The sequence below is a fragment of the Salarias fasciatus genome, chromosome 4 (assembly GCF_902148845.1).
Source record: "Salarias fasciatus chromosome 4, fSalaFa1.1, whole genome shotgun sequence".
Lineage (NCBI taxonomy): Eukaryota > Metazoa > Chordata > Actinopteri > Blenniiformes > Blenniidae > Salarias > Salarias fasciatus.
Window position 1 is genome coordinate 26,094,644 of NC_043748.1, and position 26,461 is coordinate 26,121,104.

Consider the following 26,461-nt stretch of genomic DNA (forward strand, 5'->3'; position numbering starts at 1 on the left):
TTTTAGCCGGAACGGAGCTGACTCTGGAGCCAGATGAGGCCCTGCAGTCGCGCTGTTGCGGCTCCCTGAGCGGTTTACCAGTCGAAATAAATACTTCTGTCTCACCGTCTTCCTGCTTGAACGCCTGACTTGTTTTGAAAAGGGTCCTGACCAGATAAACAGGGCTAAGAGCGCGTTAGCAGCTAGCCTAGCTGAAGCCCGACTCCGTGGACAGTGGGAGGAGAGGGATGGGGAACCAGACGGCCAGGGTGGAGGAGAGCTGGGGATTATGGGGGACCTGACGGGAGGACGTGTGGCTGCAGGACGGGGTGGGAGCTATGCTGGTTCAGTTAGCAAACCTTCCGTTTGGAATGAGCCCCCCACACCATCGCCACACCGCCAGGGCTGAAGCCCTGATGGACCGAGGTTCCCATCACTCAGCCGGTGAAGGACCAGTGGTCCAATGGTTCATTCATAGAGTTGATGCTTTCAGTGAGAACCTACTGTGTAAACAGCAAAGAAATTAAATTAAAAAGCAGTGGATGAGAAGGTGTCCAGACGTTTGACTGGCAGAAGTGTGTGTACGGTCATCTGGCTTCAGCTTCAGCTGACGTGGCTATCTCAACAGCTACCAAGTCCAACTGCAGCGTCGGCTCTGCGTTCATCTCTTACTGCAGTCAGTGGCATTCCAAAGAAATTATGAAACTTAACAGGTACAAACAAGTTCATCCGTACACCATGGATGTTCTTTTATTAAGAAAAAAGTCAAGTGAGCAGCATTTGGCAAAAACAGTCAAAGACTTAGTGTTGGCAGAAGAGAAATGTTAAATAAAGGCAGCTGGAGCATTCAGGACCCATCAGCTGCAGGCATGAACAGAACTAATGAATGGTGAAGCTCAGTGATTTGGTTTTCTTACAATCCAAACCCAGTGGGAAGATCCCAGAGGCCTGCTGGAGAACCAGAGACCTGCTGGAGAACCAGAGGCCTGCTGGAGAACCAGAGGCCTGCTGGAGAACCGGAGATCTGCTAGAGAACCAGAGACCTGCTGGAGGACCAGAGACCTGCTGGAGAACCAGAGATCTGCTGGAGGACCAGAGACCTGCTGGAGGACCAGAGACCTGCTGGAGGACCAGAGACCTGCTGGAGGACCAGAGACCTGCTGCAGTCTCACCCTGCAGACAGCAGGGGACCACGACACAACAATGAGAAAACACGTCACATCAAACACATGAAGCTGTCAGGTCAACACTGCTGCTCATTTCTGCAGGTTTCTTCAAATGTTACAGTCACACAGTAAATAAAGAATAACACACACTCTGAGTGGAACAGCAACGTAACACAACATTCCATAGTTCTGCTTGTTTCAGTCTGGTAAACAATCCGTTCCTCCGTTCACCCGACTGAAGCTCCTCTTTTGAAAATATGACAGTTTGACAGCGTGAAGCACTGGACCCATGAAAAACACACACACACACACACACACACACACACACACACACACACACACACACACACACACACACACACACACACACACACACACACACACACACACACACACACACACACACACACACACACACACACACACACACACACACACACACACACACGTTGCATTCCAGACGGAGGCGACATGAACCTCGTCTCTTCGGACTCCGGCTCAGCCTCCCAGTCCGTCTCCTTCACAATAAAATCCTGTCATCATATTTGATTAACACTGATTATCTTCACTGCTCGGCAACACTTCGTTTCTCCTGTGGTTACACAGAGATAACCGAACACACACAAACTGCCTACTGTCACCAGAGTTTCAAAATAAAAGCGTCAGTGGGGCAGGCTTGCGGAGTGATTGGTAAGGCACAGGCGTAAGACACGTGAGTGTGCTGTCCTTCAGGAGCAGGTTAGTGGTGAGTCAGAGGACTTTGTGAGTTTAGAAAATAAAAGACAGTTCTGAACTAAATAAAGAGTTGATAAAAACTCACAGGAATGTCAGAGCTGGACTTGAGAGCCAAAGCCTTTCACAATAAAACCTCAGAACACACTGCTTTCTAGAGGACAGCAAATGGAGTTCAACATATGGCTCACTGCCCACTTCTGGTCCTAACAGATCTGCTGTGGCTCCCTCTGATGCTCAGTGACTCTGGTTCTACTGGTTTCAATGTGTGTAAAGTGCCGAGAGATAAATAAGCTCAAGTCATTTCACAATAGAATAAAAAGTAAAAGTCAGAGTGTCAGAGAGTGAAGTCTACATTAAAATCATGAGTCTTCCTGTCAGACCGTCACGGAGCCGGTCTTGGAGTCAAACACACCCTCCTGAGACGCTGCTGCAACAATCTGAAGAATACAAGGTGACCTTCACAATAAAAGCAGATAAATGACCAGGAGCAGAATGTAGAGAAGGGCTTAAAACCTGGATACAATGATTCAGATTTACTCTGCTACACCTGCTCCTCCTGGTTCAAAACTTTACCTTCAAGACCCTCAGAGACCCTCAGAGACCCCTGGACACCCCTGGAGACCCCCAGAGACCCCCAGAGACCCCTGGACACCCCCCGGAGACCCTCAGAGAGCGTTACAGGTCCGTGTTGTTCTGCAGTGTGAGGAGTCTGAGCAGCTCCAGTCCATCAAGTCTGCTGAGACACACTGGAGAGACACTACAGAGCTGCAGAGCTGCAGGGAGCTCCTCCTGCAGCTCTATAGCTCTGCAGCTCTGTAGCTCTGCAGCTCTATCGCTGTATAGCTCTGCAGCTCTGTAGCTCTGCAGCTCTATCGCTGTATAGCTCTGCAGCTCTGTAGTTCTGCAGCTCTGTAGCTCTGCAGCTCTATAGCTCTGTAGCTCTATCGCTGTATAGCTCTGCAGCTCTGTAGTTTTGCAGCTCTGTAGCTCTGCAGCTCTTTAGCTCTGCAGCTCTGTAGCTCTATCGCTGTATAGCTCTGCAGCTCTTAAGCTCTGCAGCTCTGTAGCTCTGCAGCTCTATAGCTCTGCAGCTCTATCACTGTATAGCTCTGTAGCTCTATAGCTCTGCAGCTCTGTAGCTCTATCGCTGTATAGCTCTGCAGCTCTGTAGTTCTGCAGCTCTATAGCGCTGCAGCTCTATAGCTCTGCAGCTCTATAGCTCTGCAGCTCTGTAGCTCTATAGCTCTATAGCTCTATAGCTCTATAGCTCTATAGCTCTGCAGCTCTGCAGCTCTGTAGCTCTATAGCTCTATAGCTCTATAGCTCTATAGCTCTATAGCTCTATAGCTCTATAGCTCTATAGCTCTGCAGCTCTGCAGCTCTGCAGCTCTGCAGCTCTGTAGCTCTATAGCTCTATAGCTCTATAGCTCTATAGCTCTATAGCTCTGCAGCTCTGCAGCTCTGCAGCTCTGTAGCTCTATAGCTCTATAGCTCTATAGCTCTATAGCTCTATAGCTCTATAGCTCTATAGCTCTATAGCTCTATAGCTCTATAGCTCTGTAGCTCTATAGCTCTATAGCTCTATAGCTCTGCAGCTCTGCAGCTCTGTAGCTCTATAGCTCTATAGCTCTATAGCTCTGCAGCTCTGCAGCTCTGTAGCTCTGCAGCTCTATAGCTCTGCAGCTCTATCACTGTATAGCTCTGTAGCTCTATAGCTCTGCAGCTCTGTAGCTCTATCGCTGTATAGCTCTGCAGCTCTGTAGCTCTATCGCTGTATAGCTCTGCAGCTCTGTAGTTCTGCAGCTCTATAGCGCTGCAGCTCTATAGCTCTGCAGCTCTATAGCTCTGCAGCTCTGTAGCTCTATAGCTCTATAGCTCTATAGCTCTATAGCTCTGCAGCTCTGCAGCTCTGCAGCTCTATAGCTCTATAGCTCTATAGCTCTATAGCTCTATAGCTCTGCAGCTCTGTAGCTCTATAGCTCTATAGCTCTATAGCTCTATAGCTCTATAGCTCTATAGCTCTGCAGCTCTGCAGCTCTATAGCTCTATAGCTCTATAGCTCTATAGCTCTATAGCTCTATAGCTCTGTAGCTCTATAGCTCTATAGCTCTATAGCTCTATAGCTCTATAGCTCTATAGCTCTGTAGCTCTATAGCTCTATAGCTCTATAGCTCTGCAGCTCTGCAGCTCTGTAGCTCTATAGCTCTATAGCTCTATAGCTCTGCAGCTCTGCAGCTCTGCAGCTCAGGCAGAGGGAAGCTGTGTTGTAAGGAGACACTGGGTGCAGGGAGGGGGTCAGTCTGCAGGGCCACAGTTCAGACTGGACCAGGTGGACCAGGTGGAGGGGACAACTGTCCCTCTGTGAGACACCATGACACCAACACAGTCAAAGACAACTCAGTGGTTCTCAAGCTGAGGTCTGAGCCCTTCAGCGGGTTGGTCTTCCCCCACTGCTGGTCCTGGCTCTAGGACCCGGCCTCTTGCTCCTGGCCCAGGGCCTCCAGCAGGAGTCCCATCGGCGTCCTCTTCAGCCCGATGCTCTCCAGCCTGTTCTCCAGCTTGTTCTTCAGGTTACGGAGTCTCAGAGACGCATGGACCAGGATCACTGTGAGACGGACAGAGGGACATGAGGGGAGGCAGTGGACCAGAGGGACGGGGTGGGGGAGGGGGGGCAGTGGACCAGGTTCATAGAACCTGAATCTTCTTTAATTTTCTGCATACACGGCAGGTGTTGTGTGTGTGTGTGTGTGTGTGTGTGTGTGTGTGTGTGTGTGTGTGTGTGTGTTGCTGTCTCACTCAGGATGGGGAAGGCGATCCCAAACAGGAAGACGGCCGCCGCCCTCAGCACCGTCAGCAGGGTGTAGCTGAGGGACAGCACGGCCAGCAGCGACAGCAGAGGGTGGTTCCTCCGGAAGCGGCGGATCGGCGCCCGGTGCTCCGCCCCCCAAACCAGGCCCAGGAACAGCACGGAGACCACCGCCGCCCCCAGGACCGTCTGCAGGGGCCACAGGTACCTGAGCCGGTCAAACCGGAAAACCCGTGTGAAAAGGATTTCTAGACCGGCTTATGGTGCGTTCCCACCGGACGCGTTGCAAGCGTCACGGGCGTCACTGACGCCTCAAAGTTGACGCATGTCAAGTGTGGAATTCGACGCGTGTTCATCTACACACGACGCTTGCAACGCGCGACAGCTCACTGGCGGGAGTGGGAGGAGCTTCTGTGTCCTGTCTTCATGTTGACAATGGCGGATCCCATGAAGACACTGACCTGGCATTATTTAATAAAGAAAGCCAGAAAACGGCGGCGTCAGGCGCCTGTGCGAAGTTTTTGGATTCATCCCATCCTGCAGCGGCGTTCGCAATTTGGCGAATTTCACCGTTTGCTCCAGGAGCTGCGTGAGGATGAGGTTCGCTTTCAGCGGGACTTCCGCCTCGGTTTGACGACCTTCTGGCCCGCATCAGCGCTCAGAGTGCTCGTCTGTGATTGGATGACGCTCCGCGTTGACGCTTCCAAAGTTCAATTTTCCCAACTTCAGGTGTTGACGCCTGCAACGCGAGACGCGCATCGCCAACGCTCGAAAAGCTCGAAAAGCGACGCTCGAAAAGCGCCTGACGTACGTTCGGTCCGTTGAAGCTCGTCCACCAGAGACTGTGAATGTAAAAGCAACGGCGTGACGCTGGCAACGCGTCCGGTGGGAACGCACCAGTCTGGATCCAATATGTCTGGTCAACAGCCCCATGAGTCTAGTCCACATCAGGGCCGGGTCTACGCAGGGGCAAGAGGGGGCCTGGCCCCCTCAAATAAATGCTGTCCCCCCTCAAACTAAATCCCTCAAAATATATTAGCATGAGCATGCACCGCACCATCCTCGCTCTGACGCTACATGCCCCCCGCCCCCCCCCACCCCCACCAAGACGAATGTCTGGCAACAGGTCTGGTCCACATGTGGACAACAGGACCAGAGTCTCTCAGTACAGGTCTGCTCAGCCTGGACTAGACACTGAGGTCTAACAGGGGGTCTGATAGGAGGTCTAACAGGGTCTAAAGGGATGTCTGAGGAGGAGGTCTAACAGGAGGTCCAACAGGGGGTCTGATGGGGGTCTGACAGTAGGTCTAACAGGAAGTCTAACAGGGGGTCTGACAGTAGGTCTAACAGGAAGTCTAACATGGGGTTTTATGGGGGTCTGACAGTAGGTCTAACAGGAAGTCTAACAGGGGGTCTGATGGGGGTCTGACAGTAGGTCTAACAGGAAGTCTAACAGGGGGTCTGATGGGGGTCTGACAGTAGGTCTAACAGGAAGTCTAACTTGGGGTCTATAAGGTGGTCTAACAGGAGGTCTAACGGGGTCTAACAGGAGGTCTACCAGGAGGCTGAGGAGCGCAGTGGACCCCGGGGCGGACTGGACTCACCCCGCCAGCAGCAGCAGGCCCAGGGCGGACAGCAGGTAGTTGCTCTGGTAGTACAGCAGGTTGTTGATGATGCGGTTGTTCCAGCGGTCCAGATCACGCACATCTGGCACCGCAAACCGCGCCGTGCTCAGCAGGAAGTCATCCAGACTGCGGAGCGGGGGAGGCTGCACCGCCGCCATCTTCACCCCGGTAAACAACTGCGACTCCCACAGTGCAACGCGGGCCAGCTGACGTCATGCCCAGCGACGCATGTCGAAATATAGAGATATGTAAGTAGACACAAACATCAACTTAGACTCCATAGATATAACTATGTAGACTTAAGCACACACACACACACACACACACACACACACACACACACACACACACACACACACACACACACACTCACACTCACAAGCGCGCGAACTTGAAATAGACGGAGTGGTGTCTATTGGTATAAGTCTATGTCAGAGCGCCAGCAGCGGGGCCGCCATGTTGGATGGGTCTGCATGAAGCGCTACAGCCTGCAGAAGAAGGATGCCGGTGTATTGTTCAGCTTACGGTTGTAATAACCGCCGAAACGCTGAAAATATAGCACGTGGAATCACATTTCATAAGTAAGACGTCATTGTGTTTGATATCTATGCCTAAATGTTGCTTTTACTGGCGCCACTTGGCCATTAGCTCAGTGCTGGATGGCTAACGCAGCTAGCCTGACATTAGACATGCTGGGCTAATGTTTTCATCTAATGTTCTATTGCCGCTTTTCTCTTCCCTGAGTCCCCACAACCTAACGTTGAACTTATTAAACCATGCCGGGATGACAGTGGATGTTATTATCTCACAGAGCTGTTGTTGACAACAATGTTGTTGCTGCTTATGCTATCGATTTTGCAGATGTTGCTGTTAGAGCTGCAGATGTTGCAGATGTTGCTGTTAGAGCTGTGGATGTTGCTGTTAGAGCTGTGGATGTTGCTGTTAGAGCTGCAGATGTTGCAGATGTTGCTGTTAGAGCTGCAGATGTTGCTGTTAGAGCTGCAGATGTTGCAGATGTTGCTGTTAGAGCTGTGGATGTTGCTGTTACAGCTGCAGATGTGTTCAGTTGTGTAGAAAATGGTCCCTGTGTCACTTCTGACCTCTGACCTTCTGACCCCCCCCCCCCCCCCCCCCCACCACACCCCCCTCAGCTTCATTAAAACACTGGCTTCTGTCCCGTTCTGCAGGTTCCCTAAAGAGAAGTGCCTGCGGAGGCAGTGGGAGCTGGCCGTGAGGAGGGAAGACTTCACGGCCACCGAGGCGTCCAAGCTGTGCAGCCAACACTTCAGACCGCCCGACTTCGACCGGACGGGGCAGATCGTCCGGCTCAGAGAGGGAGTCGTACCGTCCGTCTTCAACTTCACTCCCCTGAAAAAGGTGGGCCTCCGATTTCAGTGTGTGTGTGTGTGTGTGTGTGTCAGCCAGTGGATCATATAGCATGTTCTTTGTGGTTCTTCTCCTTCAGACTGTAGCAAACAGGACCAGCAAAGCTTTAAGGAGGGCTGAGTCTGGCCCCCCAGTGGAGCGTCAGCCCAACGCTGTGAGTGTGTCCACACACACACACACACACACACACACACACACACACACACACACACACACACACACACACACAGCCGTCTCTGAGACCCCCCTGTCTGCCAGCAGGACCACTCCTACGCCCTGCCGGACTGCCCCGCCCTCCTGAAGGCCAGGCTGACGGAGGCCCTGGCCCGGGTGGAGAGCCTGGAGCGGGAGCGGCAGAGCGCCCGGGCCCGGGAGCGCCGGGCCTACCGGACCGTGCAGAGCCTGCTGGACGACCTGAAGAAGAAGCGGCTGATCAACAGGGAGCTGAAGCAGAAGCTGGACCACTTCTCGGGTGAGGTGGGGTGGAGACGGCTCCAAGCGGCGCCGGGCCGTCCCTCCTAGAGGACTCATCGGTCTGCCTGTCCCCCTGAACCCCAGACCTCCAGATCGACTGCTTCTCCCGGCGGGGCTGCGAGTACACCCCGCAGCAGAGGGAGTTCGCCCTCACGCTCCACCTCCACGGCCCCAAGGCCTACAGCTACCTGAGGGAGTCCCTGCAGCTGCCCCTCCCCCACCCACACACCCTGCACAGGTCTCAGCTCTCTGTCACTCTACTGGCGCTCAGAAATGTGTCTGGAAGTGAGCAGTGAATATCGGGAAGGCCTCCTGAAAGTCCAGCTGTTTTTCGGCGGCCTGTGGTCGGCCGTGGTCGGCCGTGGTCGGCCGTGGCCAGCCGTGGCCGGCGGTGGTTGGCCGTGGTCGGCCGTGTCCGGACGTGGTCGGCCGTGTCCGGACGTGGCTGGCTGTGGCCGGCCGTGGCCGGCGGTGGTTGGCCGTGGTCGGCCGTGTCCGGACGTGGCTGGCTGTGGTCGGCCGTGGCCGAAGTGGTCGGCTGTGGCCGGCTGTGGTTGGCCGTGGCCGGCCGTGTTCGGCTGTCCGGGACACAGCTGCAGCTGAGCCGTGAAGCTGAAGCTGCCCTGCTGGGGGGGAGATTAGAGGGGCGGTCCACGGAATCAGAAACCAATAAACTAGAGCCGGCAGGATGAAGCTACGGGAAGGATTTAATGTCTGAAACCATCTGAGAAGCTTCAGTCGCCCCTGAATTCATCTGTTGTTGCTTTCTCTGTTCTGAAGGTGGAGGAAATGGGTGGAGGCCGAGCCGGCCGCCAGCAGCGTGATGCTGGACATGTGTGTGTCCATGACTGAAGCCTGCGGCGAGGCGCCTCCAGCCTGCGGCGAGGCGCCTCCAGCCTGCGGCGAGGCGCCTCCAGCCTGCGGCGAGGCGCCTCCAGCCTGCGGCGAGGCGCCTCCAGCCTGCGGCGAGGCGTCTGAGTCCCACGGCGAGGCTCCTGCAGCCCACGGTGAGGCGGTCTGGTCTGAATGCCGTGGCGAGGCGTTCGAATCCCGCGGCGAGGCGTCTGCAGCGCCGCCTGGTGGTCAGCTGTGACCTGAGCCTGCTGAGACGAAGCAGGCGCCACCTGGCTCCATGACCAGTCTGTAAATAAGTGTTTTTTGTCAGATTTATTAAAATCCCTATTTTGAGTAAAACGCCGGCGTCTGACGTGGTTTCTGAAGCGTCTGGATTCCTCCACTGGAAAGGTCAAAGGTTAAAGAGTTCTAAACCACCTGCTGCCGTCTCTCCTCTCTGTTCCTCCATCAGCTCCACCCGTGGGTGTAGTGCTTAATGTTTGGTTCAGAGCCTCTGCTGTTTTTCAGACGGTCAAATGGAGGTATTGCTGAACGGCACATTAGCAGAGGGTTCGAACACGTGACCCTGTCCCTGTGTCGAGCTGTTCATGTCTGCTGTGAGATGTGTGTTCCAGGTGCTTCTGAAAAGGTTTCATGAGTTTGATCGTCACTTGGAGAGGAGCTCTCTGTGGTCTGGACTCCCTCTGGTCCTCTGCTGGATCTGAGGATCTGAGGCTCCTTCAGGAACCGGAATCTGGACCAGCAGCTGGACTCTTCCTGCTGCAGCCCTCAGCGGGTTGCCAGGTCTGACTGTCGGTTTCCAGCTTAAGGAATGGAGCATCCTGACTGACCGAAGAGCCTGTTCGACAGCAGCACCTCGCCTCCAGCCTTTACTCTGCTGCCGTTTAAAAATTAACTGATTAATCACAGCTCTGACTGCAGTTAATCACATTCATCAGTACTGAAGTGCAGCAGTTTCTCATCAGAAAACTCTGATGTGGGATTTGGACCATCCAACATGTTAGAGCTGAGTTGCTCAAGGGAAGCCGGTCCCAGGTCCTCTCTGGGTGTAGAACCTTCCAGAACATCGAGGCCACAGGATGTCTGGAACATTTTCAAGCTTCAGATGAGGAACTACTCTTCAGAATCCAGCTGAGCAGGAGGAGAGACGGACTTTCCTCTGCTGTTTCTTCTCTTTGAGCCCATTTCTGACCCCACTCTGGTTCTGAGACCAGTCCCAGGTTCAGACCACCAACCGCTGACCGCTGCATTAACTAACCGCCTTTAATGTGGTTCAAACTGACGGCAGTTAAAACCAGTGGATCTGTGTATGAAGTCAGGTCAGAGTTCAAAACAGGCAGATGAATGTAAAATGAGAGAAAATCCCCTTCGTAGGCCGAGGCAGTCCAGGAGGCCTGGGGTCAGGGCTGGAGAGGGATCCCGCTGCTCTCCAGAACCTTCCAGTCCCGGACCTGGCAACCCGGGGCGGGCGCGTGCAGGGAGGCGGAGCGGCGAGGCGTCGGGAGCGCGCCGGGCGGCTCCAGGAGGAGCAGGAGGAGGAGGTGATCCGGACTGACAGATCAGATCTGTCCACGTCAACACAGCGAGCGGCCGCCGTCATGGACTCCACGTCTCCGGTGAGCCTCTGCGTCCTGCCGCGCGCCGGCTCCGCCGTGCGGGGCGCGCGGGCCGTGCGGGAGCGGGTGCGGGTGCGGGTGCATGTAGTGGAGGAGCGTGCGGGACATTTGTTGCATCGTGGCAGTTTGAGTTGGGGTTAGAGGAGGGAGTGCGTCCACGGATCCGGGTCTCGCCGATGGTCCCGGTGCGTGCGGGACGCGCAGGCCTGGTCCTGGTCCTGGTCCTGGTCCTGGACCACTTTTCTCTCCCTGGGTATAAATAGGACAGAGTGTCCGTGCGGGGCGAGACAACTTAGCAGGGTGTTAACTTAACTCCATTACAATGGACAGCTGCTGTCCCCTGATCCGCTCTGGTCCAGGACCACGTCCTGGTCCCGGTCCCGGTCCTGGACCTGGTCCTGGTCCTGGTCCGGTTCCTGGTCAGGAGGAGGTCCAGAGAGGAGGAGACTCACTGAGTGTTTGACATGTCTGCTGAGTACTGACGTGGAGACAAGGTGCCACGTCCACCGTTCTCTCTCTCTGAGGCTCAGCCTCTCTCTACCATTCTCTCTCTCTCTCTCTCTCCTCTCTCTCTCCTCTCTCTCTCTCTCTCTCTCTCTCTCTCTCTCTCTCTCTCTCTCTCTCTCTCTCTCTCTCTCTCTCTCCTCTCTCTCTCTCTCTCTCTCTCTCTCTCTCTCTCTCTCTCTCTCTCTCTCTCTCTCTCTCTCTCTCTCTCTCTCCTGTGCTGGATCCAGTTCTGGGTTCGGCGCTGGTCCTCAGATCGTTGTGTCTCCTTGCCTTCACTGTTGCCCCGTCCCCTGTCCCTCTGTCCCCCTGTCCTCTGTCACGTGTCCTCTGTCCCCCTGTCCCCTGTCCCCTGACCCTCGGCTGTCCTGTCAGTCTGGATCTGGTCCACATGGACACTGATGGTGATCAGAACATGTAAACTGGTCTGCTGCAGTAATCAGATTACATTCAGTGTGGTTCACCATGTGACGAGAAGACCGCAGCTCGCCGTGCCGACGGAACCTGGTACCGGTCCTCCTCCAGTACCAGTTTGATCCTGTTCCTACCACATGTCATAGGCAGGGCCTTGTAGGAGTCCAGGTGTTCCAGGTGTGAGACAGCTGGCTGGATGTGTCCCAGAATGCTTTGGGAAGTGGTCTTAGTCTTCGGTGTGTCGGTGCCTGTTCACACTTGTCTTCAGAACTGGCAGTGGAGATCTGATCACCCGAAACCTGTTGAGTCCAGGTGGGACTGGGTCCCGGGACCAGGGTCAGACTGGGACGGGACCAGCAGCCCTGACATGTGAACGGAGTGGGAACCCGTCCACATTCTGCTCATTTCTAAAGGACAACAATGAGACGATAGCGACCCTGAAATCCACCGGCGGCCCGAGGCTGCTGGCTGTAATCTGATTACAGGGACAGACTACACCTGAAACCAAGCCAACCAAACAGAGCTCCCTCTCCTGTCCAGGACAGGGACACCGGGACAGGAGAGGACAGGGACACCGGGACAGGAGAGGACAGGGACACAGGGACACCGGGGACAGGAGAGGACAGGGCCACCGGGACAGGAGAGGACAGGGCCACCGGGACAGGACTGCAGTCCGTCGCAGGGCGAGCACAGAGACAGACGTCCTTCCGTTCCCCCCTCAGGACATCTGGAAGTCTCCAGTAGGTTTCCCACAGAGGAGGAAACCGCACACAAGGAGAACATGCAAACTCCACAACTACGGAAAGCCGAAAGAGTCACATCTCGCCACGAATCAAACACGTCTGGTCCTTAAGACGCTGTAAAAAAATGCTCTTTTTTCAATTTAACAGGCGTAAAAACCACGTTTTAAACAAGCAAGACGGGCATTTCTTACAGCATTTTTTGACGTTAATGAGCTCCGCCCTCTGAAAAACAGCCAATCAGTTTAATGTTCCTGAAGCCAATCAGCAGACAGTGATACTGATGGGAGAAAGTGTAACGATTAGCATCTCAAAGTAAATGTTTTAGCAAGACTTTGTTCTGGTAGTTTTGACATAAGGCACCAACAAAACACAAAGAAATGCAAAAAAATAAAATGCAAATATATTTGGACTTAATCCATTTTGAAAATGCAATGATCGAGGTTTTGTTTGTTTACTTTATATCCTACCCACATGCTTTCAGCACAGCGTATTCAGCCACGGTGATTATACTGAACTCATGCAGATCGGTGTTAATCCTCTGAATTTCAGTCATTTCCTCCAGCAGCACAGTGCAGGAGGAGCGCCGTCTGTTGGAGCCATTGTTTTGGCCTCGCTGTGCTCTCTGCTGATTGGCTTCAGAAGCATTGAACTGATTGGCTGTTTTTCAGAGGGCGGAGCTCACTAACATCCTGTCCCCTGCAGTGAGTTACACGTACTGCCCCCTGCGGTGAGTTACAGGTACTTCCCCCTGCGGTGAGTTACAGGTACTGCCCCCTGCGGTGAGGCTCAGGTACTGCCCCCTGCGGTGAGGCTCAGGTACTGCCCCTGCGGTGAGGCTCAGGTACTGCCCCCTGCAGGCCACTGTTATAGAGAAGCAGGGTTTCAGGCAGCCTGCAATTTTCATGAGCAATTTCAGAAAATCATGGACAAAAGGCATTGCAGAGGTTTCCCAGCCCGTGCTGAGCATCTGTCCAGCTGTGTCCTGCCTTGTTATGGTCTAAATTATTGCGCTAGCCGAGCGCTAGCTCACGATGAGAGCACACGCAGAGCACGAGCTCAAAACCTAACAAACTGCTCACACAGGCTGGGAAACTATTCAACATTATTTCAGTTTGCATTTTTTTGTTTGTTTGTTAAAAACGGTACAACCAGAGAAAAGGGTTGCTACGGAAACCGTATGTATACAGCAACAGCTGAGGAAATGTGCGGTACGGCGGAGGTATCAGCATGCTGTGGGGCTGCTTCGCTGTCGGCTGGATGAAAGGGAAGAGCAGCTCTGGAGCCGTCTGGAGTCTGGACGGGTCTCCAGGGACCGCTCCATCAGTCCAGGGGACGGGGGACGGAGACCGGGGACTCGGTCCGGCTAGGTTCTGAGGCTCTGGACTAAGTTCTGTGATACACTCTGACTGTGAGTCAATGCGAGTCAGTGCATAACAGAACTTTGTCCCACGCCTGAACAATCGTCACGGAGACGAACTGAGCGGTTGAGAGACACGAGGACACCTTCACTGATGGAAACACGTCCACAAGTACAGAGTAGGACCCGAGCCTGGATCCAGAGGAGTCAGCTGCTGTCTCTGTCTTCTGCAGGAACCGTCCCTCTACACCGTGAAGGCCGTCTTCATCCTGGACAACGACGGGAACCGCCTCCTGTCCAAGGTTAGTCCCAGCCTGGGTTCTCCTCTCTGACCTGGACCTGGGTTCTGCTGTCTGACCTGGACCTGGGTTCTGCTGTCTGACTTGGACCTGGGTTCTGCTGTCTGACTTGGACCTGGGTTCTGCTGTCTGACTTGGACCTGGGTTCTGCTGTCTGACTTGGACCTGGGTTCTGCTGTCTGACTTGGACCTGGGTTCTGCTGTGTCTTTCAGTACTACGATCCAGATCTGTATCCGTCCATGAAGGAGCAGAAGAACTTTGAGTTGAACATTTTCAACAAGACTCACAAAGCAGACAGTGAGTACTTCCTGGCTGTCTTCAGTGTCTCCAGTGTCTCCACTGTCTTCAGTGTCTTCAGTGTCTCCAGTGTCTCCAGTGTCTCCACTGTCTCCACTGTCTTCAGTGTCTTCAGTGTCTCCAGTGTCTCCGGTGTCTCCAGTGTCTGCCCCGCCCTGCTGCCCCAGGCTGCCCCCGTTGCCTCCCATTGTCCCTGTGGTACCTCTCTGTCCCTGTTGTCCCTGTTGTCCCTGTGGCCCGGGGCAGTTGTCACATTCCTGGATCCTCATGGAACCTGATCTGTCCTTCCTGGGTCTTTCACCCAGCTGTTACCTGAGTACCTGCCCCCCCCCCCCCCCCCCCCCCCCAGTAGCCCTCGTTTGCCCCCACCCCCCCACCCTTTCTGCCCTCCTCTCTCCTCTCTTCTTCCTCACTTCACTCATTTTCTGGTATATTTTAATGTTGTTTTAACTGAACAGCAAAACATTAATGTCCCTGTCCGTCCCCCTGTCCGTCCATCCCCCTGTCCGTCCATCCCCCTGTCCGTCCCCTGTCTGTCCCCCTGTCCCCCTGTCCCCCTGTCCGTCCCCTGTCTGTCCCCCTGTCTGTCCCCGGTCCCCCTGTCTGTCCCCTGTCCCCCGTCCAGATGAGATTGCGTTCCTGGAGGGTCTGACCATCGTCTATAAGAGCAGCATCGACGTCTTCTTCTACGTGGTGGGCAGCGCTCAGGAGAACGAGGTGGGACACCGTCTCCATTTCTGGAGGACAGACTGGGACATTTTATGTCCAACTGAGAGAACTGGAGGAAATGGTTGACAGTCCATCTGAAGGTGTGTTTTATTGTGAAAGGTTACTGTCTGGAGCCAGGTGTCTCCGGCTCTGGAGTGTCTTCTCTCTTGGACGTATTGGTCCCTGAGGGACAGCCGAGCTCCGGGTTCTGGGTCTAAGCAGGACTGTCCAGCACACTGTCTGGACTCTGTTCTCAGGCTGAACACTGAAGAGACCAGCTGATGGACAACTGTTCTGGCTTTTATTGTGAAGTGCTGTGAGGGTGTGGCGTCTCACGGTGGTCCTCTGTCTCCTCACAGCTGATGCTCATGTCCGTCCTCAACTGTCTCTTCGAGTCCCTCAATCAGATCCTCAGGTTCGTTTGTCGTCTTGTCCAAACCCTGGTCTCCTGGCCTGGACAGCAGCGTCTCTCACGGTCCTGTCTGCTCCCGGACTCCAGAGGGTCCGGGGGGTCTTGAGACCCTCCCTCTGACGCTGTGGTGTCTCGCAGGAAGAACGTGGAGCGGCGGGGACTGCTGGACAACATGGACGGAGTGTTCCTGGTGGTGGACGAGATCGTGGATGGAGGGTGAGTTCAGAGCCGACGGCGGTTGATGCTGGTGTCCTCTGAAGTCCTGACGGGTCTGGACCTGTCCCCGTCCACAGGGTGGTCCTGGAGAGCGACCCGCAGCAAGTCCTGCAGAAGGTCAACTACAGGGTGAGCAGGGCACCGTCCGCTACAAACAACACCCCAACCAACACCCGAACACCCCCACTACTCCAACACCCCACCACCCAACACCACCAACAACCAACACCCAACACCCCACCACCCAACACCACCAATAACCAACACCCCACCACTCAACACCCAACACCCAACACCACCAACATCCAACACCCCACCACTCAACACCCAACACCCCACCACTCAACACCCAACACCCAACACCCCACCACTCAACACCCAACACCCCACCACTCAACACCCAACACCCAACACCACCAACACCCAACACCCCACCACTCAACACCCAACACCCAACACCACCAACACCCAACACCCCACCACTCAACACCCACCACCCCAGCACCCAACCACCCAACACCTCAACACCCCACCACCCAACACCCCACCACCCAACACCACCAACACCCAACACCCCACCACCCCAGCACCCAACACCACAGCACCCAACACTCCACCACCCCAACACCCAACCACCCAACACCTCAACACCCCAGCACCCAACACCCCACCACACCAACAATCCACCACCCAACACCACCCAACACCCAACACCCCACCACCCAAGCACCCAAGACCCCAATACCCACCACAGCCTCACTGCCTCACTCCGCTCCTCTGGTCTGTCTCACATGCTTCTCCCTCCCTCTTCCCCCCCCCCCCCCTCACCCCGGTGGTGGCAGACAGTGTCAGAACCAGCCTTTGGCTTCGTCCTGTTTGAATACATCACTGGAAACCTGGAGGCACAAACCGAAAGGAGCCAGCTGCTGTAGACAGACAGGTGGAGACAGGTGGAGGACAGACACTCAGAGCAGGGGGGGACGGAGGGATCGAGGGGTGGATGGCTGGAGATGGATGGATGGATCGATGGATTGATGTAGATATGAGTGGATGGATGGATGGATGTAGGAAAAGGAGAATGGAGACTGGTGGATGGAGGGATGGATGTAGGGAAAGGAAGATGGAGACATGTAGATGGGTGAAAGGATGGAGGGACAGGTAGATGGATGTAGAGATGGGTGGATGATGGGTGGATGATGGATGATGGGTGGGGTGGATGATGGGTGGATGATGGATGATGGGTGGAGTGTGTGATGGGTGGATGGATGTGGAGATGGGTGGGTGATGGGTGGAGTGGGTGATGGGTGGAGTGGGTGATGGGTGGATGATGGGTGATGGGTGGAGTGTGTGATGGGTGGATGATGGGTGATGGGTGGATGATGGATGATGGGTGGAGTGTGTGATGGGTGGATGGATGTGGAGATGGGTGGGTGATGGGTGGAGTGGGTGATGGGTGGATGATGGGTGATGGGTGGATGATGGGTGATGGGTGGATGATGGGTGGATGATGGGTGGATGATGGGTGGAGTGGGTGATGGGTGGATGATGGGTGGAGTGGGTGATGGGTGGATGATGGGTGGATGATGGGTGGAGTGGGTGATGGGTGGAGTGGGTGATGGGTGGAGTGGATGATGGGTGGAGTGGGCGATGGGTGGATGATGGGTGGAGTGGATGATGGGTGGAGTGGGTGATGGGTGGAGTGGGTGATGGGTGGAGTGGGTGATGGGTGGAGTGGGCGATGGGTGGATGATGGGTGGAGTGGGTGATGGGTGGAGTGGGTGATGGGTGGAGTGGGTGATGGGTGGATGATGGGTGGATGATGGGTGGAGTGGGCGGGGCAGAGCAGCTCCAGCATGGACAGACAGCCTGTTCTCTAACCTGGTTTGTTTTGCTGACTGGAGGAACGTTCTAACTCACTGAGAACCTCCACCTTTAACATCCACCTCGGATATCCACCACCAGCTGTGTGATGGTGCATGCACGTGTGTGCATGTGAGTGTGTGCACGTGAGTGTGTGCACTGCATTTTACACTTTCATACACTTAATGTCTGTGTTTGTTTTGCAGGCTGACGAGAACCCGCTAACGGAACAGAGCATGGCCCAGGTAACACACACACACACACACACACACACACACACACACACACATACACACACACACACACACCATTCTGTGCTTTAACATGAGTCTACTAACACTCAACTTTAAAACTTCTTCTGCTCCTTGTTAAACATCCCTCCATCCCTCCCTCCATCAGTCTGGTTTCATCCGTCTGGTTTAGTCTGATCTGATGTTTTGAATGCAGACAGAACTCTTGGGTTCTGGTTCTGGTTCTGGTTCTGCGTTGGAAGCAGTTTTCGCGGTGGAGTTCTGGGTTTGTTCTTGTCATTGATGGCTTCGTCCGCTGGAACCAGAAGAGACTCCCTGAACATGCAGTCTGTTTGCTGCTGTTTCAAAGAGCTGAACTCTGGTGGACCCAGACGGGATCCCTGTGGTGCTCCTCAGGAAATGATGGAGGCTGCTTCACGGTTCTCAATGAGTGTTCTAAACCGACTAGATTCTTTTCATGTTGGCTTTCCATCACTCAGCATGAAGCTGAAAGACGCTGTTCAGTATGTTGGTTTTTATTTTGAGGGACAAAAACATCCAGTGAAACCGAAGCGACATTTAAATATCAGTACTAAAGACATGAACACAAATAAATCCCTGCAAGTTCTCTTCTCACATTAATGTTCTCCACATTAACCTGACTGTTCTGTACGTTAGCATGATGTTCTCCACGTTAACCTGACTGTTCTGTACGTTAGCATGATGTTCTCCACGTTAACCTGACTGTTCTGTACGTTAGCATGATGTTCTCCACGTTAACCTGACTGTTCTGTACGTTAGCATGATGTTCTCCACGTTAGCGCAGCAGCTTCATTCTGAACTCACTCTGAGCTTCTGTTTATCTGCTGCTTCGTCCTGACAGCATCTAACAGAGAAGCTGGCTCTGACCACCAACGTAAGTGTACTAACACACACACACACACACACACACACACACACACACACAGCTGACCTCCCTCAGCCTCTCAGCCTCTGTGTGGAATGTGGATGAAATGATCATGACCAGTAATCAGTGTGTGAGGCTAAGCTAACCGTGGCTAAGCTAGCAGCTGTGGACCTGCAGAGCAGCGGTCTGGAGGATCCAGCAGGATCCAGCAGGATCCAGCAGCCTCGCTCCCTCCAGCTAGTGCCTGATTCAGCTGCGAGCACAGAGCCGTCACTTTAAACCCCTCCTGTGTGTTGGTGTCGGACCTGGACGTTAGCGGGACACATGGTCCTCCCTGCTGCTGCTCTCATTCAGGACCTGTCTTTCTGCTTGTCTTCCAGGTTCTGCAGTCGGCCAAGGAACAAATCAAATGGTCCATCCTGAAGTAGAGGCGGAGCCACCTGCACGGGACTAGTACTGGACTAGTACTGGACTTAATCAGCCAGCTGGGTTAGTTAACCAGCCCGGCGGGTTAGTTAACCAGCCTGCTTTGTTAGTTAACCAGCCCGCCGGGTTAGTTAACCAGCCTGCTTTGTTAGTTAAACAGGCTGCCGGGTTAGTTAACCAGCCCGCCGGGTTAGTTAACCAGCCTGCTTTGTTAGTTAACCAGCCCGCCGGGTTAGTTAACCAGCCTGCTTTGTTAGTTAAACAGGCTGCCGGGTTAGTTAACCAGCCTGCTGCTCCTCGAGTCACTCATGTGGTTTTTCCTCACATCTGGGATTTAATTTATTCTGCTTCACACATCATATTGATTCTATGCAGGACAAAGAGTCGGCGCGCACACACACACACACACACACACACACACACACACACACACACACACACACACACACACACACACACACACACACACACCTGTCCTGCAGATGTTGTTTCTGAGTCTGATCTGATGAAAATTCAAGTCATCCTTCCAGAACACCTTAAACTCCTGACACTACTGGCTTCGCTCTGACTGTAATGTTTTGTTGTGGAGCTCTTTGGTACGAGGCGTGGGTGGAGGTCTGACTGTTGTGGTGCTAGGTTTGTTATATGGTTGAAGGCTCTGATGTGGTACTAGGTCTGACTGTTGGTCTGTGACGTGGTTGGGGGGGGTCTGACTTTTGGGATGTGAGGTGGTGCCCGGTCTGACCGTTGGTCTGTGACGTGGTACCCGGTCTGACCTGTGACGTGGTCCCCGGTCTGACTGTTGGTCTGTGACGTGGTACCCGGTCTGACTGTTGGTCTGTGACGTGGTACCCGGTCTGACTGTTGGTCTGTGACGTGGTACCTGATCTGACCGTTGGTCTGTGACGTGGTACCCGGTCTGACTGTTGGTCTGTGACGTGGTACCCGGTCTGACCTGTGACGTGGTCCCCGGTCTGACCGTTGGTCTGTGACGTGGTACCCGGTCTGACCTGTGACGTGGTCCCCGGTCTGACCGTTGGTCTGTGACGTGGTCCCCGGTCTGACCGTTGGTCTGTGACGTGGTACCCGGTCTGACCTGTGACGTGGTCCCCGGTCTGACTGTTGGTCTGTGACGTGGTCCCCGGTCTGACTGTTGGTCTGTGACGTGGTACCCGGTCTGACCTGTGACGTGGTCCCCGGTCTGACCGTTGGTCTGTGACGTGGTCCCCGGTCTGACCGTTGGTCTGTGACGTGGTCCCCGGTCTGACCGTTGGTCTGTGACGTGGTACCCGGTCTGACTGTTGGTCTGTGATGACGGCTGCTCACTCGCTGCTGCTGCACTGAACTCGCTGCTTGTCGGGGAAATGAGGCGTCTGGAGCTCAGACCAGGTGGAAAAGAAGGATTCAGTGATTCAGCAGCCGCAGCTTTGAAGAAATCCTCTGTTTTACTGTTACGATGGGAGTTCGACTCGTTCAGAGATATTTAATATTTTCTTAGAAGACAAAAAGAAAATGCCAAAGACTAATTATTTTGTTTATATTTGTATGAAGTTGAAACAAACAGGTGTTTTTCTGTCTGGTGTTGACTGATAATAAAAGTTAAATGTTCTCATCCTGGTTTCTTCATGTTCCTTGATCCTCATGCTTCTGTGAACACACGTCCTCTGCGGCCCGTGGAGGAGCTGCAGCGCCACCTGCCGGACGGAAGGAGGCAGTGTCAGTATTTACTGTGGAGTGTGTTTTCAGAGCTCCGCTGCTGTTTCCTGACGGTCTGTTTACAGTCTGAAGAACAGCCGCTGCTCTCTGAGCTTTAATACTCACAGGAAAACTCACAGCAGCAGAAACAAATAAATGTAACAACAAAATCAAACTCGGCTCCTGCAGACTGGACCGCGTCTGCTCAGAGATCAGCAGCCATCGCGTTCTCCTGTGTGAACGTGTTTTCAGGACGGATGAATAAATGCAGACTTTAGAGACCAAGAGGAGTTTTATTCAGAGGTTTCATCAGACAGGCAGGGAAAGCTCTGTCTGCAGACAGCCAATCAGGGCGCAGGAATCCCCTCATGAATAATAATGAGGATATGTCCACCAGGGGGCGTGTCTATGACGGTTCGGGGTGGAAACCCAGTGACGTCTGTGATGACGCGCATTTCTACCAGCCAATGATTCGTTCTGATGAGACTTTCCAGGCTGCTGATTGGCTGACGGGCTGTGGCCTCGTGACCAGTGTGAGCCTGAGGAGAAGAGGGCCGAGATTTATCATCATTTTCCTGTTTGTTGTTATTATCGAGTTCCGTGATGAACCCCGCGTTCCCGCGCTGCTGCCTTCATGTTTCTATAAAAGCTCAAAGGTCACTATGAAGTGGTGAATTTCATTAGAAGATGAAAATGAGTCCTGCTTCACTCTGACTCCCCACTGAGGCTCTGCTCCATCGAATATTCACAGGTTTCTTTTATTCATTTATTTGTTTTGATTGCTCCCTTTTCTTCTCCGGAGAGTCGGAATCGTGGACATCCGCAGTAACCATTATCACCACTGACAGCAGATCACAGTAGATCTAACCTGATCAGCAGTAGATCTAACCTGATCAGCAGCAGCGCTCAGCCCCGGTCAGAGAGACACCTGCTGCAGGTGAGCAGGAAGTCTTCCTTACAGCCATTCTTCTTCTCTTTTTTTCTTTGTCTTTACTGTGATTGTTTGATTTAGTTGGAGGATATTTGATCTTTTTCTTTTTCTTTTATTATTCCGCCCCGTAAAGCGCTCTGCCCGGTGCTGCTAGTTTACACCGTGCTGGATGAATAACGTACGGATCGACTGTTCCGACAGAAAGCTGAACTGTAATGAGAACTGCTGCAGAGCTGGCAGGAGGGACACGCAGGACTGAATAATAAGAAAGTTAGTGTCAACATAACTTCAAACAGGATTTATTTAGTCTGTCTCTTCTGGAGCCTCAGAGAAAGAGACGCTCTAACTGAGGTCCGCGTCCCGTCCGTGGCCCTGCAGAGCAGATCAGATTCAGATTAAAATTTATTTTGAAAACATGTAATATCTTCAAAAAGTGAAAAGCTCATTAAAACATATTTAAAACAGAAAAGTTACAGTGAAAGTGAGAATGGACGGTTTTGTCTGGATGTCAACAGAATCTTCTAGAATAAAACCGAGTGTTTCTGAGTTCAGTCCGAAAAAAGGAAGAAAGAAATCCTTCTTCATCAGCCTGGGGCCAGAGAACAGGACACTTCATTCATCTCTGAAATAAACTCAGTTTAGAATCCAGATAAAGCACATCAGAAATAAACATTCAAGATGAAGATGATGAAGGTCTGGCTGAGCTTCATCTTCAGAGCGGAGACACTGCGCCCCCCGCTGGACACACGGACTGGTGCAGCTTCCTTCCCTGAACTCATCCTGCAGGACTGGACTGATCCGGGTCAGAACCAGGACAGAATCCATCCCGGGTTAAAGTGTCTCTGAGGCGGTGGACAACCGCTGGTCTCCTCTGCAACATGGGGCCCAGAGACAGGGTCCAGCTGTCCAGCTGTCCAACAGAAGACAGAGTCTCTCAGCTCCAGCGCCCTTCAGTTCATCTGAGCAGAGCGCAGAAAGAGGACATGATGGACTCCAGATGGACTGGACCTCCAGCAGAGACAGCAGCAGGTCCCAAAACCATCAGCAACCCCAAACCCTCTGCACAGCAACGAAATGACGTCCCAGATCCCAGGTCCCAGATCCCAGGTCCCAGAACAGCATGACAGGTCCTCCTCTCAGAGTCTGCAGGACCAGGTCCTCCTCTCAGAGTCTGCAGGACCAGGTCCTCACCCCAGAGTCTGCAGGACCAGGTCCTCAACCCAGAGTCTGCAGGACCAGGTCTCTGTGCAGTGACTCCCCTAAAAGCCAACTGAAGACCTTCAAAAAGATCCTTTAGTGACAAAAACTGCACAGCTGACTCCAGACCAGGTCCTCAAAGACTCTGGATGAAACAGAAAGCTTTGAGACAGAACCACAGAACTCAGGGAGTCAGGATCCAGGCCCGGGTTCTTAACCCAGCTTCACGATGGATTTAAGACAAACTGGGACGCTCCGGTGGAGAGACCGGGCCCGATGAGGACCAGAACTCTGGGCCGAGCCGCCGAGCCGCCGAGCCGTCGCCTTGACGACCCCAGAGAGACACAGCACCATGAGAGGAACCCTGACTCTGGTAGTTCAGGACCGAGGACCTGTGAGTTCCAAATCCTCAACCTGGTTCTGGAAATATGACAGAAAGTCACGTGCAGACCGAGCAGAACCGTCCAAAACCGGAGAACACACACTTCAGGGTTCTGCTGATCATCACTTTAATAAGCAGTCTGAGCAAGGGACAGAAAACCTGGTCCTGGTCTAAAGTCACCCCAGGTTCCTCAGTGGTTCTGGTCCTGGTCTAAAGGAGCTCCAGGAGGTTGTGGTGCTGTACAGGACCAGGTAGGTTTTAGTTTTGGTGGTTTTGAGGACTTTTATTCTCTTATATCTGCTCTACAAACCAGATGTGGACAGATGTGGGTCAGATGGATCCAGACCTGAGATCTGAGGAGTTTTACTTCCGTATTGACTGACGAGTGACAGATGAAGAGCCAATCAGAAGCCGTGTCTTCGTCAGCAGCAACTCTCTGGGGAACAGCGCCTCTAGTGGAGGATACCGGATGTGTGCTACAGTTCCCCCTGCTGGAGAGAGAGGGACCTGCACGTACTGAATACTGTGTGTGTGTGTGTGTGTGTGTGTGTGTGTGTGTGTGTGTGTGTGTGTGTGTGTAGCCTGCCTGCTATTGGTGAGAAGGTAATTTACATAGTGCAGCTGCTTGGTCAGCAAGCTGACAGTGACTGATTAGTCGGTTCTGATTGGATAGTTTGCCTATGACGTCACAAAATGGGGCGTGGGTAAAGGAAGGCAGAGAGACATTGGATTAGAGAGACGGTAAGACAGGGAGAGAGAGAGAGAGAGAGAGAGAGAGAGAGAGAGAGAGAGAGAGAGAGAGAGAGAGAGAGAGGAGATCCTCTCAACTATAGAGAGCTGGAAATGAATGTCTGAGTTCAGCACAAACATCTACCATGAACACACACACACACACACACACACACACACACACACACACACACACACACACACACACACACACGCCTGGTACTTCATTGGTGTTTCCTGACATTCAGCATCATGCTCCTCGGTGTGTTTCCTGATGGCTTTCTGGATGTGTGTGCAGGTTTGACACCAGCTTGAGCCCAACTTCATGTCCATGCAGAGTCCCAGGTGCAGGTCCAGGTCCATGTCGAGGTCCAGGCCCAGGCCCAGGTCCAGGTCCAGGTCCAGGTCCAGGTCCAGGTCCAGGTCCAGGTCCAGGCCCAGGTCCAGGCCCAGGTCCAGGCCCTGGTCCAGGTCCAGGCCCAGATCCAGGTCCAGGCCCAGGTCCAGGCCCTGGTCCAGGTCCAGGTCCAGGCCCAGGTCCAGGCCCAGGTCCAGGCCCTGGTCCAGGTCCAGGTCCTGGCCCAGGTCCAGGCCCTGGTCCAGGTCCAGGCCCAGATCCAGGTCCAGGCCCAGGTCCAGGCCCTGGTCCAGGTCCAGGTCCAGGCCCAGGTCCAGGCCCAGGCCCAGGCCCAGGCCCAGGCCCAGGCCCAGGCCCAGGCCCAGGCCCAGGCCCAGGCCCAGGCCCAGGTCCAGGTCCAGGTCCAGGTCCAGGCCAAGGTCCAGGTCCAGGTCCAGGCCAAGGTCCAGGTCCAGGCCCAGGCCCAGGTCCAGGTCCAGGTCGAGGCCCAGGCCCAGGCCCAGGCCCAGGCCCAGGTCCAGGCCCAGGTCCAGGTCCAGGTCCAGGCCCAGGCCCAGGTCCAGGCCCAGGCCCAGGTCCAGGTCCAGGTCCAGGTCCAGGTCCAGGTCCAGGTCCAGGCCCAGGCCCAGGCCCAGGCCCAGGCCCAGGCCCAGGTCCAGGTCCAGGTCCAGGTCGAGGCCCAGGCCCAGGCCCAGGCCCAGGCCCAGGTCCAGGCCCAGGTCCAGGTCCAGGCCCAGGCCCAGGTCCAGGTCCAGGTCCAGGTCCAGGTCCAGGTCCAGGTCCAGGTCCAGGTGTGGTTCTGCTGATGTTCTCCTGCAGTCCAGGCCTGATGAGGAAATGGACGCCGAGCCAAACACTGACAGCACCCCTCAAAGTTCACATGTAGGAACCTCCAGAGAGCGCCAGACACATGGAAGACACACACACACACACACACACACACACACACACACACACACACACGCACAGTATGAATGATTCCTGTGAGCCTGCAAAAACAAACGTTCTCCCTGATTGGAGAACACGCAGCTGCAATTAGCAGCAGGAGAACCATTTCTCTGAGCAAGAAGGTAAATACTGCGAGACAGGTGAGCACACACACACACACACACACACACACACACACACACACACACACACACACACACACACACACTGTCAGACTGTGCCGGTGCAGCTGAGTCAGGTTAATTCAGATGGGCGCTGGGACTGTGGCCGCTGTGCGGTCAGGGTGTGGATCTCCTCTCCTGGTCTTTCAGGGACTTGATGAGTTCCTCAGTCTCTCCACGTCTCCAGGAACGAGCACAGAGCTGCAGCGGCTGTGAGAAGAAGGCCGTGAAGGCTTGGACTGCTGTGGCTCTGCTGCGACTCCCCCAACATCTGCAGTTCAACCACAACAACGTCACTGGACGTTCAGGTTGTAATGACTGACTGGTGTCACTGGGTGGCGCCACAAGGCAGGAGTCCCTGATCACAGAGTCAGGCCTTCAGAGAGCTCCTGTCATCAGGAGGCAAGGGTCAAGTCCATCCATCATCCTTCATCCATCCATCCTCCATCCATCATCCATCCATCCATCATCCATCCATCCATCCATCCATCATCCATCCATCCTCCATCCATCCATCCATCATCCATCCATCTCCTTCAGTAGACTTGTTGAAAAAGGGAAAATTGCGTCTCAGGTGATCCAGCTGTGAAGAGGTGCGGTGTGTTTGTGTTTGTGTGTGTGTGTGGGAGGGGGGGGCTGAGAGGACGGGAGGACTGTCTCAGTGGCAGAGGGACGGGGACGGGATGGGGACGGGGACATGTGTCCTGCTAAGACAGCTGTTAAGCAACATGACCACTGTTACCATGGCGATCTGACTTATTGTGAACATTGCCGCCTTGTTTTTTTACTTAGTGAAGCCTGACATACATTCAGACTGACACACACACACACACACACACACACACACACACACACACACACACACACACACACACACACACACACACACACACAGCTGTGAGGCTGAACACCCACACATTTCTTCCAGCTTCCATCACATGTCAGTCAGTGTGTCAGGACCAGGCGAGGTCTGTTATCACACCCACTATACCAGACAATCACTGCATTGTGTGTCTGTGTGTGTGTGTGTGTGTGTGTGTGTGT

The 26,461-nt window shown here is 54.0% G+C and overlaps 3 protein-coding genes across 5 annotated transcripts; 2 read left to right on the forward strand and 1 right to left on the reverse strand.

Annotated features, from left to right (window-relative positions):
* Window positions 1-4,036: 4,036 nt before the first annotated feature.
* Window positions 4,037-6,471, reverse strand: LOC115387335 (PRA1 family protein 2-like). Its single transcript, XM_030090007.1, has 3 exons — window positions 6,291-6,471; window positions 4,677-4,894; window positions 4,037-4,485 (listed from the first exon to the last, which is right to left on the reverse strand). Exons 1-3 carry the CDS (start codon window positions 6,467-6,469, stop codon window positions 4,346-4,348), a joined length of 537 nt encoding a protein of 178 aa, XP_029945867.1. The 5' UTR covers window positions 6,470-6,471; the 3' UTR covers window positions 4,037-4,345.
* A 284-nt stretch (window positions 6,472-6,755) lies between these two features.
* On the forward strand, window positions 6,756-9,311 carry LOC115387388 (THAP domain-containing protein 6-like). Its single transcript, XM_030090086.1, has 6 exons — window positions 6,756-6,892; window positions 7,499-7,688; window positions 7,777-7,851; window positions 7,959-8,169; window positions 8,256-8,409; window positions 8,952-9,311. Exons 1-6 carry the CDS (start codon window positions 6,813-6,815, stop codon window positions 9,262-9,264), a joined length of 1,023 nt encoding a protein of 340 aa, XP_029945946.1. The 5' UTR covers window positions 6,756-6,812; the 3' UTR covers window positions 9,265-9,311.
* A 1,255-nt stretch (window positions 9,312-10,566) lies between these two features.
* Window positions 10,567-23,460, forward strand: copz2 (COPI coat complex subunit zeta 2). 3 transcript variants are annotated; one of them, XR_003931406.1, is made up of 11 exons: window positions 10,567-10,642; window positions 13,894-13,962; window positions 14,173-14,257; window positions 14,883-14,974; window positions 15,325-15,380; window positions 15,516-15,593; window positions 15,671-15,722; window positions 17,660-17,698; window positions 18,567-18,599; window positions 18,971-19,697; window positions 23,450-23,460. XR_003931406.1 is itself a non-coding variant. In XM_030090557.1 (10 exons), exons 1-10 carry the CDS (start codon window positions 10,625-10,627, stop codon window positions 19,016-19,018), a joined length of 570 nt encoding a protein of 189 aa, XP_029946417.1. In that variant the 5' UTR covers window positions 10,567-10,624; the 3' UTR covers window positions 19,019-20,628. The 3 variants fall into 3 exon arrangements, 2 of the variants coding, with proteins under 2 accessions (XP_029946417.1, XP_029946418.1); XM_030090557.1 differs by lacking the exon at window positions 23,450-23,460 and having other exon boundaries at window positions 18,971-20,628; XM_030090558.1 differs by lacking the exons at window positions 18,567-18,599; window positions 23,450-23,460 and having other exon boundaries at window positions 18,971-20,628.
* The last annotated feature ends 3,001 nt before the right edge of the window (window positions 23,461-26,461 follow it).